Here is a 17,417-nt window from a genome sequence, read left to right as displayed (position 1 = left end):
GGCACTCTAGCAAATGATTTACCCTAATAGCTGTAGCGCCGGCAGCTGCTGTTCTCACTCACCCCAGCAGCCGCCAACGTCGTTGTTCTCTGCGCCGGCGTCTCCCTGCTCTGGGATGCCAGCGCACTCTGCTCTCTCCACCAGGAATATTGTCCCCAACCTATCCCAGCACACCCTGGACTTTAAAAGGAACTCTGCCCACTTCCTCATTTCCTGAGCAATGTTGTTTCTTACCCAGTGTTGGGTCTGCAAAGGTTCCCTAGCTGTATCCCGTATCCAGTATCCGTGTCTGGTGTCCGAGCCAAGGTAAGTGTCCAAGACAACTGCACTATCCGTGTCCGGTGTCCTTGCCATGTTCAGTGTCTGAGACGGCTGCACTATCTGTGTTCGGTGTACGTGTAAATGGAAGTGTCCAAGACGACTTCAGTGCTCAAGTCCAGTATCCGTGTCAAGTCAAGTGTCCGAGACGACTTCAGTGTTTAAATCCAGTGTCCATGTCAAGTCAGGTGTCCAAGACGACTTCAAGTCCAGTGTCCGTGTCAAGTCAAGTGTCTGATACGACTTCAGAGTTCAAGTCAGGTTATCCAGCACAAGCCTTCTTCCGATAGTCTGGTACAAGCCAGTTTCCTATAGTCTGGCACAAGCCTGCTTTCGATAGTTCGGTACAAACCAGCTACCCAGGTACTCTCGCCCTATTGTCTGTCATAGACATTTTGTTTGACCAGCTGCTACTCCGCTACGGCAGAGTGGCCCAGTGGGTTCACATAACCCACAGTTGTGACAGTTTGCTCAGGCCATGGATCCCGCTGGTCAATCCAAGACGCCGGTCCAAGCAATGCAAGCCGACATGCGAGATCTCCGAGCACGCCAGGATCAGCTTCTGCAAGCAGTCAATGCTATTGCCACATGCTTCGGTCCTGCTTCAGTTGCTGCCCTACCTACTCCACTGCATGCCAGCACTCCAGTTTGTTCTGGGTCCGGAATTTCGTTGCCACTTCCACCTCATTACAATGGAGATGCAACAACCTGTCGGGGCTTTTTCAACCAGTGCAAGATCCACTTCCAGTTGCACCCACATCTCTTCCCCTCTGATCTGATCTAAGGTTGCCTCTATTGTCGCCCTCCTCTCTGGCAAAGCTCTGGCATGTGCGAACCCTATCTGGGAACGTGAGGGGATGGAATCTTCCTACCTGCAATTATTCCTGGAAACTTTTCGCAAGGTGTTTGAAAAACTGGGCCGAAGATCTTCTGCAGCTGCTTTGCTTCTGACTCTCAATCAAAGGGAATCGACAGTAGGAGAGCACGCCATCCAATTTTGTACTTTGGTAGTAGAACTTACCTGGAATATTGAGGTCTTGGTGGCAACCTTCTGGCAAGTATTAGCTCCTCAAATAAAAGATGAGCTGGTGGCTCGTGATCTCCAATCTACCTTGGATGCCCTAATTCATTTGGCTACACGGATCAACATGAGGTTCCAAGATCGCGCCCAGGAAGTTCGTCGGGAAAAGAGGTCCTACAAACTGGCGCCTAAGTTCAAGAGACCCCTGCTATATCCTTCAGTTGTTGTCCCTGAAGAGCCTATGCAGGTGGACAGAATCAGACTATCTGACCAAGAGTGCCATCACAGACGTTCAGACTATGATTATACTGTGGCCATAAGGGCCATTTTGTGAGTCAATGTCCCCAGAAGCCGGGAATCCCCAGCACCTAGGGTTGATAGGAGAGACTACCCTATGGGGATCGACGCCCCCTGCAAAATTCTTCCCCAAATTATCGATTCCTGTGACAATCTCCTCTGGTGAAGAATTGCACTGTTTCTGCTTATCTGGATTCTGGAGTGGCTGCGAATTTCATCCAACAGGTCTTAGTAGACTGTTTCCACTTGTCCAAGACTCCTCTGGAGAAAACCCTAGCAGTCGCTTCTGTAAATGGTCAACCTCTGCCAGACCCAATTATTTCCACTACTGAACCTCTGAAGTTGCAAGTGTGAGTTCTTCACTCAGAACAAATAGCTTTTCATGTTTTGCCAAAAGCTATTAACCCTATCCTGCTGGGACTACCATGGCTTCGCCAACACGCTCCTGTCATCAACTGTAATTCTGGAGAGATACTCCAGTGGAGATCGAGATGTCTTCACCACTACCTGCCTTAGGTTGGTCCTGTCCAGTCCCCGATACCTCAGTCACTCTCTGATCTGCCTCCACAATATGCCTGTTTCACAGATGCCTTCAGCAAGAAGGAGGCTGGGGTCCTTTCTCCCCATCGTCCGTACGATTGTCCAATCAAATTGCTCCCTGAAGCTTCACCTCATCGTGGATGGGTGTATCCTCTCTCATAGACTGAAACCCAAGCCATGTCGGCATACATCAAGGAGAAGCTCAAGAGGGGGTTTATCAGGAAGTCTACTTCTCCAGCCGGAGCTGTATTTTTCTTCGTAGAAAATAAAGATGGATCTCTCCAGCCATGTATCGACTACCGTGGTTTAAACCGAATCACAATCAAGAACAAATACCCCTTGCCACTAATCTCTGGCTCCAGAATTCATGGGGACAAGATTTTCACAAAGCTGGATCTAATCAGGGGTTATAACTTGATCCTTATCCGCAAAGCTGACGAATGGAAAACCGCGTTCAACACCCAAGACGGTCACTACGAATATCTCGTGATGCCCTTTCGATTGTGTAACACTCCAGCTGTGTTCCAGGTATTCGTAAACGACATCTTCCGGGATCTACTGTATGTCTGTGTGGTGGTATATCTCAACGACATCTTGATTTATTTACCAGATCTGATGACTCACCGGAAGCATGTTCGCCAAGTCCTGTTGCAAATAAGGGGGAATAACCTTTACACTAAATTTGAAAAGTGAAAAAAAATCCTTGCCCTTTCTTGGCTATGTAATTTCAGATCGTGGACTCCAGATAGATCCGGAAAAAGTAAAGTCCACCCTAGAGTGGCCACGTCCACAAAGTCTCCGTGCCATACAGAGATTTCTTGGTTTCGCAAATTTCTCCTGCCAGTTCATGCCAAACTTCACTAACCGCTCCTATCTCTGCTCTCATGAATAAGTGAGTGAACGCTAAGGTCTGGACCCGAGGCAGAGTTGGCATTTACCACTCTCAAGAGAGCCTTCACTTCAGCTTCCTTTCTTCACCATCCTGATGTGTCTTGGAAGAACGAAACGACTCCATTGGGGACCATGAGTTACTGGCCGTCAAATTAGCCATAGAAGAGTGGAGGCATTTGCTGGAGGGTGCTGCTCATCCTATTGTCATCTATACCGATCACAAGAACCTCATTTATTTACAGTCTGCACAACAATTGAACCCTCCTCAAGCCAGGTGGTTGCTGTTCTCTGCCAGATTCCAGTTTCTGCTTTTTTTTCCGTCCTGCTGACAAAAATATAAAGGCTGATGCGCTGTCCTGGTCGTTTGAGACAGATGACTCAGAAGAGGATAACCAACATATCATTGACTCTTCTAGGATTATTTCTGTTAACCTCTGCAGATTATAGACATTCCTCCTGGAAAAATCTTTGTTCGTCCTACGGGCGGAAAAAAATTCTCATCTGAGGTCATAATTCCAAGTTGGCAGGGTACTTTGGTATTCATAAGACTTGGAACTTTTTTTTCTCGTCACTACTGGTGGCCCACGTTGCCAAAAGATGTTGTGGACTATGTCTCTTTAAGTGCCCACTGTGCCAAAAACAAAGCTACCCATTCCAAGCCTGCGGGTCTACTCCAACCTCTGCCTGTTCCTGATGCTCCCTGGCAACATATTGTTACGAATCTTGGGCGTGGTGGATTTTTTAAATTGTTTTTCTAAGATGCACATTTTGTTCGCTCTCTGGCCTTCCCTCAGGCCCTCGCCTGCCAAATTTGCTTGTCCAACATATTTTTCGTCTACACGGACTGCCCCTCCATATTGTGTCTGATCGGGGTGTACAATTCATGTCTAAGTACTGGAGAGCCCTTTGTAAAGTTTTGGATGTGAAATTGGACTTTTCTTCTGCATATCACCCACAATCCATTGGCCAAGTTGTAAGGATTAATCAAATGCTGGAAAATTATCTTCATCATTTTATATCTGTTTAACACAACAATTGGTTGCATCTTCTTACATGGGCCGAATTACACAGGTCCGGTTTTAGACAATGTGTGGCCCTGGGCAAAGTTAAAAGTGGGCCGCACATGATGAAATAGGGCCTGTTCACATATGCGTCGGGGTTGCATTGATGGCTTCCGTCAGACCTTTCTGTCAGGGGAACCCATGAACGCAAACCAAATGGAAGCCATAGCTTTCCGTTTGCATAACCATTGATTTCAATGGTAATGTTTCCATTGGAAATGATTTCCGTTTATATCCGTTTTGTAAGGTTTGTGTTTTTTTGGCGGAAAAAATAGCGCAGTCTAAAAAACGGAAACCATTTGCTACGGAAGCATTACCATTGAAATCAATGGTAATGCAAACGGAAGCAATGGTTTCGGTTTGCGTTTCCGTTGATGGGTTCCTCCGACAGGAAATGTCTGACGGAACCCATCAACGGAAACCAAACGCTGATGTGAACACACCCTTACTGTATCAATTATGCAGTCAATTCAGAAGGCGATGTGAAGAGAACTGCATCACTGATTTCTAGCGTGTCCAGGAGTGTTGCAAGACCCAAAGCATATTTCCCCCCTCTCACACAAATAAAATTATCTATATACATATACAGTTATTAAATCATACCACTATGCCAGATTAAATATTACCTGCATAATGTTACTGAACACAACTCAACCACAACCAATATTACCAATAACAACACAATATAAGGTCCAAATAATACTGCTACACTATAACCACATAGTGACTGAATAATACCCCCATACTATTGAATAATACCACCACACAATAACCACATAGTGACTGAATAATACCCCCGTACTACTGAATAATACCTCCACACCATAACCACATAGTGACTGAATAATACCCCCATACTGTTACTGAATAATACCACCACACCATAACCACATAGTGACTGTATAATACCCCATACTGTTACTGAATAATACCACCACACCATAACCGCATAGTGACTGCATAATACAAAGACAAATATTACCAGCATATAGTGACCATATAGTGGAAGATTCCAGTTATACACATTGCCACACAGCCCCCCAAAAAAAGCCTCCGGACGGGACGCTTGCGCAGACCTCCTCATGCCTTGGGCCCCATAGCAGCCACAGGCAGGGGGCCCTAAGAGGATGGGAGCGGTGGACAATTGCCCAGTTTGCCCGACCCAGCTTTTACAATAATCACACGAGTGATTCTACTGCTTCTTCTCCATTTTTTATTATTTACAGCCAACATCCACGTGTTTCTCTTCCTGTACCGGCTACATCTCAAGTGCCTGCAACCAATTGATCTTTCGCAAGTTTTCTTCAGGTCTGGCAGCAAACCAAGTCCACGATCCTGCAAGCGGTGAATCGCATGAAGAAATATGCGGATAGGAAGAGAAGACTTCATCCTCAATTTCTTCCTGGAGTCAAAGTCTGGTTGTCTTCTAGAAATATTCATCTGAAAATTCCATTCTACAAATTCGCTCCCAGATTTCTTGGTCCTTTTGAAGTGTCTTACAAACTACAGCTACTCTCAAGATTCCAAATTCTTTCAATGTGACCCTCCTGAAGCCTGTGGTCATGAACTTGTACAGTAAATCACCTGGCTCTGCAATTGCTCCCAGTGGTTCTTCTGATGTCTTCGAGGTCAAGGAGATCTTGGACTATAAGAGGGTAGGAGGGAAGACCTTCTACCTGGTAGATTAGAAGGGTTTTGGTCCTGAGGAGAGGTCTTGGGAAAGAGTGCAGTGAAAGTAAGCCCCTCTTCACAAATGTCTAGCCCTCCCACCATGATTCCCACCTGCATAGTACTAAAGCGCCTGAGGGAAACCATTGATGACAAAACTGATCCATTGTTTCCCAGTCATGTCCAGTGGAATCAGTTGTGATGCCGAATGTCTCCTTGTGCTGGACAAAAAAATTGCATGCAACACTTTCTGTACGACTATGGATGGCGGACCAGTGCACAAGATGCACAACTTTGTCATCAGTTTTGTCCGGCTCAGGCAAAACTGATATACATGAATCCACCCTTACTGGTAGAAAATTCCTGGAACGTAAACAGATGGAAACTAATTGCAACGGAAGCATTACCATTGAAATCAATGGTGATGCGAATGAAAAACCAATGCTGAAGTGAACACAGCCTGAGGGCATGGCCAGACGTGGCGTGTTTCTGCCGCCACTGTCCGCATCAATGCCGCACATAATCTGCGTTGCAGATTCTGTTGCGGCTTTGCCTAAAATATGCAGGAAATTGATGCGGATTAGCCGTTGCGTATTCAGGTGAAGAGTACTTCCCTTTTCTCTATCAGTGCAGGATAGAGAGAAGGGACAGCCCTTTCACTAGTAAAAGTAAAAGAAATTCATACTTACCCGGCCGTTGTCTTGGTGACGCGTCCCTCTTTCAACATCCAGCCCGACCTCCCTGGATGACACGGCAGTCCATGTGACCGCTGCAGCCTGTGATTGGCCTGTGATTAGCTGCAGCCGTCACTTGGACTGAAATGTCATCCTGGGAGGCCGGACTGGAGGAAGAAGCAGGGAGTTCTCGGTAAGTATGAACTTCTATTTTTGTTACACGTTGATCTATATTGGGATCGGTAGTCACTGTTCAGGGTGCTGAAACAGTTACTGCCGATTGTTTTACTCTTTCAGCACCCTGGACAGTGACTATCTCCTGACGTCGCCTAGCAACGCTCCCGTAATTACGGGTGCACACACGTAGCCATTCGTAATTACGGGAGTCCCATAGACTTCTATGAGCCTGCCCGTGCCGTAATTATGGCCCGTAATTACGGGCGTTTTTACGTTCGTGTGCATGTGGCCTCAGTCTGGCTATAGACCTAGAAACACATAGGTCCAGCCAGAATGAAGTAATATCCTGTTCGAAAAAAACAATACGCAATGCAACACACATAACATCTGCGGATTTCATTGCAGAATTTTGAATCTCCATTGAAGTCAATGGAGAAACTCTGCAATGTGTCAGCCAGTGTATGCTGCGGACACCAAATTCCGCACCGCAGCCTATGGTATGCAGCAGAGTTTTCCGCCACGTCAGCACGAACCTAACTGAAAAGGTGTGGAAACCAATGGAGAATATGTCCTCTGTGGAATTCCGCCACGTCTGGCCATGGCCTGACAATGCCAGTCAATAGAGTATGTTTTTTAGTAATGCAGGAATATACATGTCAGATTTCTTCTATTTTTCTAATTTATCACATTTAAATGTTTCAGATAATTCAACTTATTTTAATATAAGATAAATCCAGCACGAGAAAACACAAAATACAGCTTAAATGATTATTCTATTTATTTATGATAAAGATTTATTCGAAAACCAATATCACCCATCTGAAAAAGCAATGAACCCCTAAACCTAATAACTTGTGGTGCCACCCTTGCAATGAAACGTTTGCGATTTAGGCCCTTTTACACCGGCCGACACTCGGCCGGTGCAGCGAGCCCCGATCAACGAGACATCGTTGATCGGCGCTCGTTTGCTCTTGTCACACGTTACTCCGATCGCTTGTCCCCATCCATTATTATCATGTTGGTAGATCGTCTCCCTGTTTACACAGGGAGATGCGCTGCCGATAACGATAATATTTCACTTTTTTAAAGCGATACAACCAACAGATGATCGAGCATTTTCTCCTTTATCTGCTGATCGCTGTCCCTTTTTACACAGGGCAATTATTGGCAACGAGCGTTCTATGAACGCTCGTCTGCCCTATAATCGTCCTGTGTAAAACCCCCTTAACTTGTCATGAGTCTTTTACATTACTGTATGATGTGATGAATTTTGCCCCTCTCTTCTTTGCAGAATTGTTTTTATTCGACTACATTAAAGAGTTTTTGAGCATGAATTGCCCCTTTAAGGTCTTGCTACAGCATCTCAATGAAATTCAAGTCAGCACTTTGACTCAGCCACTACGAAACCTTAATTTTGATTCTTTTGAGCCATTCAGAGGTGGACTTGCTTGTGTGCTTCAGATCATTGTCCTGCTGTATAACCCAATACGCTTGAGCTTTAGGTCACAAACTGACAGGCGGACATTCTCCTTTAGGATTTTTTGTTAGCGAGCAGAATTCATGGTTCCATCATTTATGATAAGTCGTCCAGGTCCTGCAGAAGTAAAGCAGCCCCTTGGCCATCACACTACCACCACCACCACCACCATGTTAGACTGTTGCTATTATGTTCTTATAGTGTAATGCGGTGTTAGCTTTAATCCAGATGTTTTTACAAGATCCCTGTCTTCCAAAAAGTTCCACCTTTGACTCATCAGTAAATAGAATACAATTACAATGTCTTGGGGTTCATCTAGATTTTTTTGGGCAAATGCGAGACTAGCCTTTTTATTTATTTTTGGCCAGTAGTCGTTTGCGCCTTGCAACTCTCACATGGATGCGAGTCCTTTAGATGTTCTTCTTTGCTCTTTTGTGACCTCCTGGATGAGCCATAAATTCTGGTAGGCCGCCACTCCTAGGTATGTTCACCATAAGTTTTCTCCATTTGTGTATAATGGCTCTCGCTGTGGTTCGCTGGAATCCCAGAGCCTTAGCAATGGCCTTGTAACCCTTTCCAGACTGGTAGATTTCAATGACTTTGTTTGGCATCTGTATTTGAAACTCTTTAGAACGTGGCATCATGTGCTGATGTTTGAGACTTTCTTGCCTCCTTCACATTGCCAGACAGGTTCTATTTAGGTGATGTTTAGATTCAACAGGTCTGGCAGTAATCATAGCTGGGTGTGACTAGTGAAATTGCAACCAATTGTCAATTGAATTTAGTTAACTGTCTAGATTAGGGTAAGGCCACACGGAGCGGCAATGACACAGCCGCGGTGTGGCCAGCAACCGCGTGGGCACTATGTTCGGGGTGGCTGTCAAATAGTCTGTTAATGGCCGCACGTTGTTTCGGGTGAAACGCCCTTCACCTGCAAAATTGTGTGCCCATTAATGAATACACTTTTTATGGGTTTTGCAGGTAAGGGCCGTTTTACCCATTAACAGACAGTTTGACAGCTTAGCCAAAAATTGTGCCAGCTCTGTTGTTGGCTGCATAACGGCCGGGTTGGTGCCGCTCTATGTGGTCTTACCCTTAGTAGTTAAGGGGGCAATTACTTTTTCGCATAGGGCCACGTGGGGCTGAACAACATTTTTCATCAATCAATAAAATCATTATATAAAATCAGCATTTTGTGTTTCCTTGGGTTATCTTTGTCTAAAAGTAGATTAATGATCTGAAACATTCAAGTGTGACAAATATGCAAAAATAGAAGAAATTGGGAAGCGGGCAAAAAACTTTTTCACAGCAATGTAAACCAGAGAGATAATGATTCATTTGTCCTTCATCTTCTCCTCTCACTGCTATCCATTAAACTTTTTCCTATGAAAGTTAGTAAAAACTTTGATTGACCTGTGAAGTATGAATTTGTCCGAAATGAAATCTAGCCATACGTTTAACATTAAAATTTGCTAAAACCGATGTTTACTGCACTCTCGTTATGGAACAAAAAAAGTAATAAATACGACTACATGAATGGATGCTATAAGTTAAAAATATATTCTGCATTAAAAAAAAAATTCTGATCCCAGACATTGTAGTGACAGGGTGAAATATTTAAATACTGCTTTATAGGGATATAAGAGAGATATGTCCATGGGATCTATATACATCACATAACATGTGCACATGAATTAGTGTTTGTAACAACAACCCCCTCCCCCTCCCATTCCAGCCATGCTCCCCCCTATAACTCCTCAGGTATCACATTTGTAACACATTTGCAATGTAGGACTTCATACATGTTCTGCTATGTAAGCCATGGTTATTAAGAACCACAAACCCATTCAACTTTTTGCAGGTGACCCCAGCCTTCAGTCCTATAAAGGTTTTACTTTGACATAAAAGAAAAAGGAGACAGACTTCTGATATACATTGTAGAGTATCCTACCAAGTCTGAAGGAGACTTGGATTTTTCCAAAACCTAAGATTTCAGCAGAGATTGGAATAGAAGAAGGAGGAGGAATGTGGGAGAAGACAGAAGAAAAATTGGAAGAAACATCAGGAAGTTTTCCACACAGGGAGTGGGAGATGCACTGGAGGATACACTACAAGAAACCAGTGCTAGTGAGAAGAAGCAGGAGAAGGACTGGATCTGCTGCTAAGTAGTGAATGAGAAAGAGTTACATGGAGGATCACATGAATCCTGCATAGATGAATGCTGCAAATCATATGGCTCCAGGGTCCCAGCAGCAGCAGCAGGGTGACCAGTGAAGAGTGACAGGTGTCAGAGGCTGGATCCCAGTGACCAGTAGCCACACAGCTGGGCAGGACTCCTGGGTAACCTGTAGTCTGGAGGAGGAGACAAGTCTCAGGACAGGAGCAGCACTGCTCCCTCTTATATCAGTATACACATTACTGGCTGTCAGTGACTGCAGGAGCTGCCCTGTCCATCCAGCTGGGTGAGTGCACTGTACCCCCTGCCCCAGGGGCGTGCAACCATCATCATTATGTGTCACTAGCGCTTTAAACGTGCAGCGCATCAGCGTCTATCTCTCTGTACAGCTATGTTATTGCATCTATTTTATTATATACGGTATTTGTTTTATATTAATACATTGTATCTCTCTGTTGCATGGAATACATTGGAGTGCATCTCTTATGTTGTCATTGCAGCTTCTGCATCTATTACATGTAATAAATTGTATATTTTACGTGTATCTATTTCTGTTTAGTATCTATTACGTGCAATGTGTTTCACATAGAGTATTCAATATCTGAATTTTACCATAAAATATCAGTTTACTCATACAGTGCAGGGTAAAAGCTAAATGTGTCGTATTAAAAATTAAGAAAAACAAAACGCATACGGCCATAGGCTCCTGTAAAGTAATGTGTATTAGGCTGGACGTATATGTGTGTGTGTGTGTGTGTGTGTGTGTGTGTGTGTGTGTGTGTGTGTGTGTGTGTGTGTGTGTGTGTGTGTGTGTGTGTGTTAGAGAAAGTTAGAGAAAGTTAGCGTCGAAAATGTAGTTTGTATATTTTTCTCTTTTTTGTGTAATAAATTATTCTTAGAAGTGCAGAGTGATATCTGATTTATCTATATATCTATATATCCATATCTATCTATCTATCTATCTATCTATCTATCTATCTATCTATCTATCTATCTATCTATCTATCTATCTATCTATCTATCTATCTATCTATCTGTCTATCTGTCTATCTATCTATCTATCTATCTATCTATCTATCTATCTATCTATCTATCTATCTATCTATCTATCTATCTATCTATCTATCTATCTATCTATCTATCTATCTATCTATCTATCTATCTAGACATATATATAATATATGTAATCTATCATCTATTTACTATATATATTATATGAATATATATCTATCTATCTATCTGTCTATTTATTATATATGTGTGTATATATATATATATATTTATTATCTATCGACCTTTTATATGATCTATCTATCTATCTATCTATCTATCTATCTATCTATCTATCTATCTATCTACCTATCTATCTATCTATCTATCTATCTATCTATCTATCTATCTATCTATCTATCTATCTATCTATCTATCTATCTATCTATCATATAATATTATCTTTTATCTATCTATCTATCTATCTATCTATCTATCTATCTATCTATCTATCTATCTATCTATCTATCTATCTATCTATCTATCTATCTTTGTAAACAACTCACACAATACAAATACTAGACTCGTATATGATGAATAATTACAATGGAAAGTTCTTTACAATTCTAGCAAGTTTTGATATCCTGGATATGTACACATATAACTATAAAATAATTGTATGGATGGAGCAGAATTAGTATATAACGGATGTATGTTTGCCCCCTTCAGTTTCACAATGCTTGATGGGCTGAAAATGGAGGAAAATATACAGAAAGTCATTGACAAGTCCGCGGCGCTGTCTTTATTTGGTGAGTGTCCTGTACTCAGGTGTACATGCATTTATTACTGTATGTGACCTGGATATAACGGGCAGCTTCAGCTTGTTGGGAGAGATCCTGTGTGTCCTAAATTATTATTCACTTTCATGGATAATGCCCTAATAATAATGATAATAATAGCAATAATGATGATGACAATAATAATAATAATAATAATGATAATAATAACAATAATGATGATGACAATAATAATGATAATAATAATAATATTAATGAGAATAATGAGAATAATAACAATGATAATTATTATTATCGTTATTATTATTATTATTATTATTATTATTATTATTATTGTTGTTATTATTATGTTTCCTCCTTTAGCTCTAATTTTTAATAGTAATAATACATTGCTCTATAATGTATTTTACAGTTAGTGTAATAATACATTTCTTACGCAGAATATACACTCCGGTAAATGTGTCAATGATATAGGTGTAAAGTATATAATTCATATACAATATATACAATGATTATATCTCGAACGGGGGCTATATATATATATATATATATATATATATATATATATATATATATATATATAAATGAGTGAGCAGTGTACAGTCTACACTAAATACATAACGAATTCGTCTGTATCAGCTTTTAATAAATTGCAAAACTTTTTCATACTCTTATTCTGTTTCTAACTATAGGCTTCAGATAGACAGACACTGGTGGTGGTGGTAGTACTAGGTAGTAGTAGAGGCAGTAATAAATCGGGAGCAGAAGAAATGGAATCACACCTAGGGCTGCGGAAGTTTAATAAAGAAAATTAACCCTTCCCGTACCGCCTTCCCGGAGGTGACAGCTATCATTTGCTTTATGAAAAACCGAATCTCTACGCCAAGAGAAAAAGCGGAACACAGGAGTCAGCACGGGAGCAGTATATATACGGAGAGCGCGGAGTCCAGGCTATCAATGCAGCAGAGCTGACTTTGTTATATAGCAAAGTGTGTGTGTGTGTTTGTGTGTGTGTGTGTGTGTGTGTGTGTGTGTGTGTGTTATATTTTCAGATTAGATAGAGGTGGAAATCAGATGATAGATAGATTGAAATTAATACCTATATATCATATAGATATATTGAAAACAAGGTTATATAGTGTAGATTATACATCAGACATCTATCATCTATCTATTATCCATCCATCACCTAGTGTACAATATTTTTGTGGTGTCACTACAGAGTTGTCAGCTCCACTTGCAGATAATTACTGCACTTTTGTTATAACGGGACATGGGAAAGATCGCAATAGGATCGCACTAAGTGACTGCTGGACAATTGATGAGGAATATGTAGTATTAATGTAAAGTGCTGCAGAGTACAGTCTATACATGACAGAGACCAGTGCTTGTAATGCAAAGTGTGTTCTATATGTGGCTGTACATGTCTCTGCTGCTGCATCTATTTGTCGATATGCTTTCAGTACATATTAATATTATTATACCTCCTATACAGTGATGATATATATACATATATATATATATATGCATATATATATCCGTCCTATACAGTGATGATCTGTATATCCCTTCTATACATTGATGATATGTATACCCTCCTATACAGTGATGATCTGTATATCCCCACTACACAGTGATATTTATATACCTCCTATACAGTGAAGATATACATATATACCTCCTATACAGTAGTGATATGAATATCCCTCCTATACAGTGATGATATGTATGTCCCTCCTATACAGTGAAGATATATATATATATATACCTCCTATACAGTAGTGATATGAATATCCCTCCTATACAGTGATGATCTGTATGTCCCTCCTATACAGTCATGATCTGTATTTCCGTCCTATACAGTGATTATATGTATATCTTTCCTATACAGTAATGATATGTATATCCCTACTATACAGTGATGATTTGTCTATCCCTTCTATACAGTGGTGATATGTATATACCTCCTATACAGTGATGATCTGTATATCCCTCCTACACAGTGATGATATTTATATACCTCCTATACAGTGATGATATGTATATGCCTCCTATACTGTCATGATATGTATATCCCTCCTATACAGTGATGATATGTATATTCCTTCTATACAGTGATGATATGTATATACCTCCTATACAGTAATGATATGTACTAGTATATGCCTCCTATACAGTGATGATATGTATATCCCTCCTGGGAATACTAATTAATATTGATTTTACCTGCACCCTAATGCTACTTCTTACTATAGTAATAATAACTCTAGAAGATTTAGTAATAATACTGATAATAATTTGTATACATTTGTGTAATACCATGTTGTTCCAGCATCCTTTCTTCCAAAACCTTAAAATACCTCCTTATAACACATTATATAAAGGAATAAAACAAATATAAATTACCCCACCCCCCCAAAAAAACAAAAAAAACCAAAAGAACATAGAATAGATTTTTTTTTCCACACTCCATGCATGTATCAAAACTGCCATCATGAACAAAATCTATAAATATCATTTGTATTTGTGACACTTGATGTGTAGACTTTTATATAATTATTATAGAGCTATTTAGGTATTTACTAGTATGGACTACTGCACCATTTATATTTGTTATTAAAATTATTAGGGCAATTAGAATAAAGAAAATGTTCAAATCTGTTCCATATGTAAAGAATATTTCGAATGTCTATATTTCTATATTTAGAATGTGATATTTCTGAGGCTGTAGAGCTACAGTATGTAGAGTTCCCTTCATGCCTTCCCCTCTGGCAGGATATGATAGGGGGCTATAAGTTCTGTTTTGGGGGCCACAGTAATCGATTTAATGGACTGTTGGTTTACTGTAGTCACTAAAGGGGTGTTTTAAGGAATCTATCCATATTTAGACCATCAAGGTTTGTATCTCCAAATATTTCAAGTGTTGACTAAGACAATTTCAATATTTCTGTCCCATAATGCATTAAATTAAGGACATGTATCAAGCATCCTATGATAAAAAAAAATACATCAGAAAATATGACAGAGAGCAAGGACAGCATATTTACTAACATTACTCAATTTTTAACTTTAGAAACTGACAGCCCAGATACTTTTAATACCGAGGGCGTGGGTAAAGAGTGACTATATGCCAACATATGTACTCAAGTTTTTTTCTGATAAAATAAAACCATACGTGTAGAGATGTTCTTGCAGGTTGGCACCAATTCATGAGGCATTCTATGAGGTGTCCATTAAATTGTGCAGATTAATGGGCATCAATATTATTATAAATATGTTGTACAAACAGCAGTATTGATACATGACCCCTGATCTATCTGAACTATCAGTAGGCCTCATCTAATCTCAGGATATTTACTTTAGGGTTATAATATTTACAACCATAATAGCCCCCATCCACCCTGCTTGTCTTCTGTTCCCAGGACATGTCAGGATCACCTTATTATAAATGTATATTATGCACTGAGTGTAGCAGAGAATGATATTGTTATTACGTTACAGGACGAGCACTGGATCAGAAGTGGGTGTGTGAGGGCTGTGAGCGTGTGATCTGTGATCGTTTTCTTCTGCGGATCAGTGAAAGTCTCTGGCATGAGCAGTGTGCTCAGTGCTGTGCCTGCAAAGAACCCCTTGAGAGCAGCTGCTTCTATAGAGACAAGAAGTTGTACTGCAGGAATGACTACGAGAAGTAAGTCCTAGAATAAGTCCTATATATTGTGTCCTGTTCAATGACATTCGTATCAGTCATACAGTATTTGTTGCGGAAAACAGGGGCTGGACAGAGCGGATATTGTTATATGTGGTGGTTTTGTATAGTCTTTTTAGCTTTTTGTTTATAGAAGTACTGGCTTATCCGGCCTACATGACCCTCCTTGAAGTTCATCACTTGACATTATAATGTGAATTTCTCTCAACAGACTGTAATATTTAATACAGCATGTAACAAAGTTTCCCATTACCAAAATAAATAATTAGAACTTCATTATATTTTTGTACAAGATCTTGGATTGATAACTGTGCCCTATGGTGAATTATTAATCCTGACTTGCCAGGTTGTCAAATATATATCATGATTACACAATTATAATTATTGTTGATCAATTGAATCAAAGCTGCTTTCACGCACTGCGGTAAATAATTTTTTTTTAGCGATTTTTGTGTTTCGTCTGCGATGTGTGAACTATAGCCTATAGAATGAAAGATTTGATTGATTATACCTAAATGTTTTAGTACCACAGGGTTGTCACTATCCACCATAATAATTGTTACAACTGTGGCCTGCGGATTAGGAACAGAATTGAAAAACCAGAATAATCTTTCAAATATGGATCTATTGACTTTGTTATTGAAGACGACTAATACATTTTATGAATGTTATAAGAACAAAATCAATATGGCAAATCATGGGATATGACCAGCTAGTTTTAGTGTCGTGATATTCACATTTATCTACTAATAAAACAAAATGATTAGATTGGGATAACCGAAATATTTATGTCTCAGATTACATAAGAAATGTATGGATTTGTATTATTCAATATTTGTATTGAGCATTGACCAAGTCTTGAATGGAGACATATTGTAAGCAGTGTCAGACTGGGCATCTTTGGGCCCACCAGAGGAGATGGGCCCACTCCCCATCTAGACAGAACATGTGTACACCCACCTTGAATTTCAATGTCATCTTTGTTTTTATCATTGTTCACACAAGACATATCGTAATAAGATCGAATATGTTATTACTGAATTATCCAATAAGATATAGCCCCTAGTGGAAAGTGATTGGCTCCAAAATCACCTTTAAATGGGTTCTTTTTTTTGCTGGATCGGGCCCATTAATGTCTCAGATCCAGGGCCCACTGAGGGATCCCCTGATACACTGTTTGACCCTGACACAGCAGTTCGACTCAGCAAGAGGCCATATTGGTACCCACATTAGTACAAATAATTAGTCTGCTAGAAATACAGTGTATATTGCTAAAAAGTATATTGCCCACACATAAACTAATGTAGGGCAGTGCCATGTAATATGAGTCTTATGTGTCCTGCCTTGTTGTCACTGCCACCCAGTGCATGAAAGCAGCTAGGAAGCATTATTTCCTGCATCTGCTACTCGCCTTTATCTGACATCGATGTACCTCATCAAACTTGTATGCATTAGCAGGTTTTCATTGCCCACTTTCTCAGGTCAATGACAAATCAGAATTGGATCCATGCCCATGACAGTGTTGACTGTATTGCTGCTTGTATAGTAAAAATAGATTTAGGCCCCATACACTCGACCGTAGATTTAGTCCGTAATTGCGGACCGTAATTACAGACCCGTTCAT

General features: G+C 40.5%; 1 protein-coding gene across 1 annotated transcript in view; it reads left to right on the top strand.

The window, feature by feature from the left end:
- Window positions 1–12,024: 12,024 nt before the first annotated feature.
- The window catches only part of LMX1A (LIM homeobox transcription factor 1 alpha), a 100,773-nt gene continuing 95,380 nt past the window's right edge, over window positions 12,025–17,417 (top strand). The window contains exons 1-2 of the mRNA XM_075832214.1: window positions 12,025–12,099; window positions 15,589–15,775. Coding sequence (XP_075688329.1) covers window positions 12,027–12,099; window positions 15,589–15,775 — 260 coding nt within the window. The 5' untranslated portion in view covers window positions 12,025–12,026. The remainder of the gene's footprint in view (window positions 12,100–15,588; window positions 15,776–17,417) is intronic.

The sequence above is a fragment of the Rhinoderma darwinii genome, chromosome 7, assembly GCF_050947455.1.
Source record: "Rhinoderma darwinii isolate aRhiDar2 chromosome 7, aRhiDar2.hap1, whole genome shotgun sequence".
NCBI classification, from domain to species: domain Eukaryota; kingdom Metazoa; phylum Chordata; class Amphibia; order Anura; family Rhinodermatidae; genus Rhinoderma; species Rhinoderma darwinii.
This window is presented reverse-complemented; position numbering and strand designations above follow the sequence as displayed.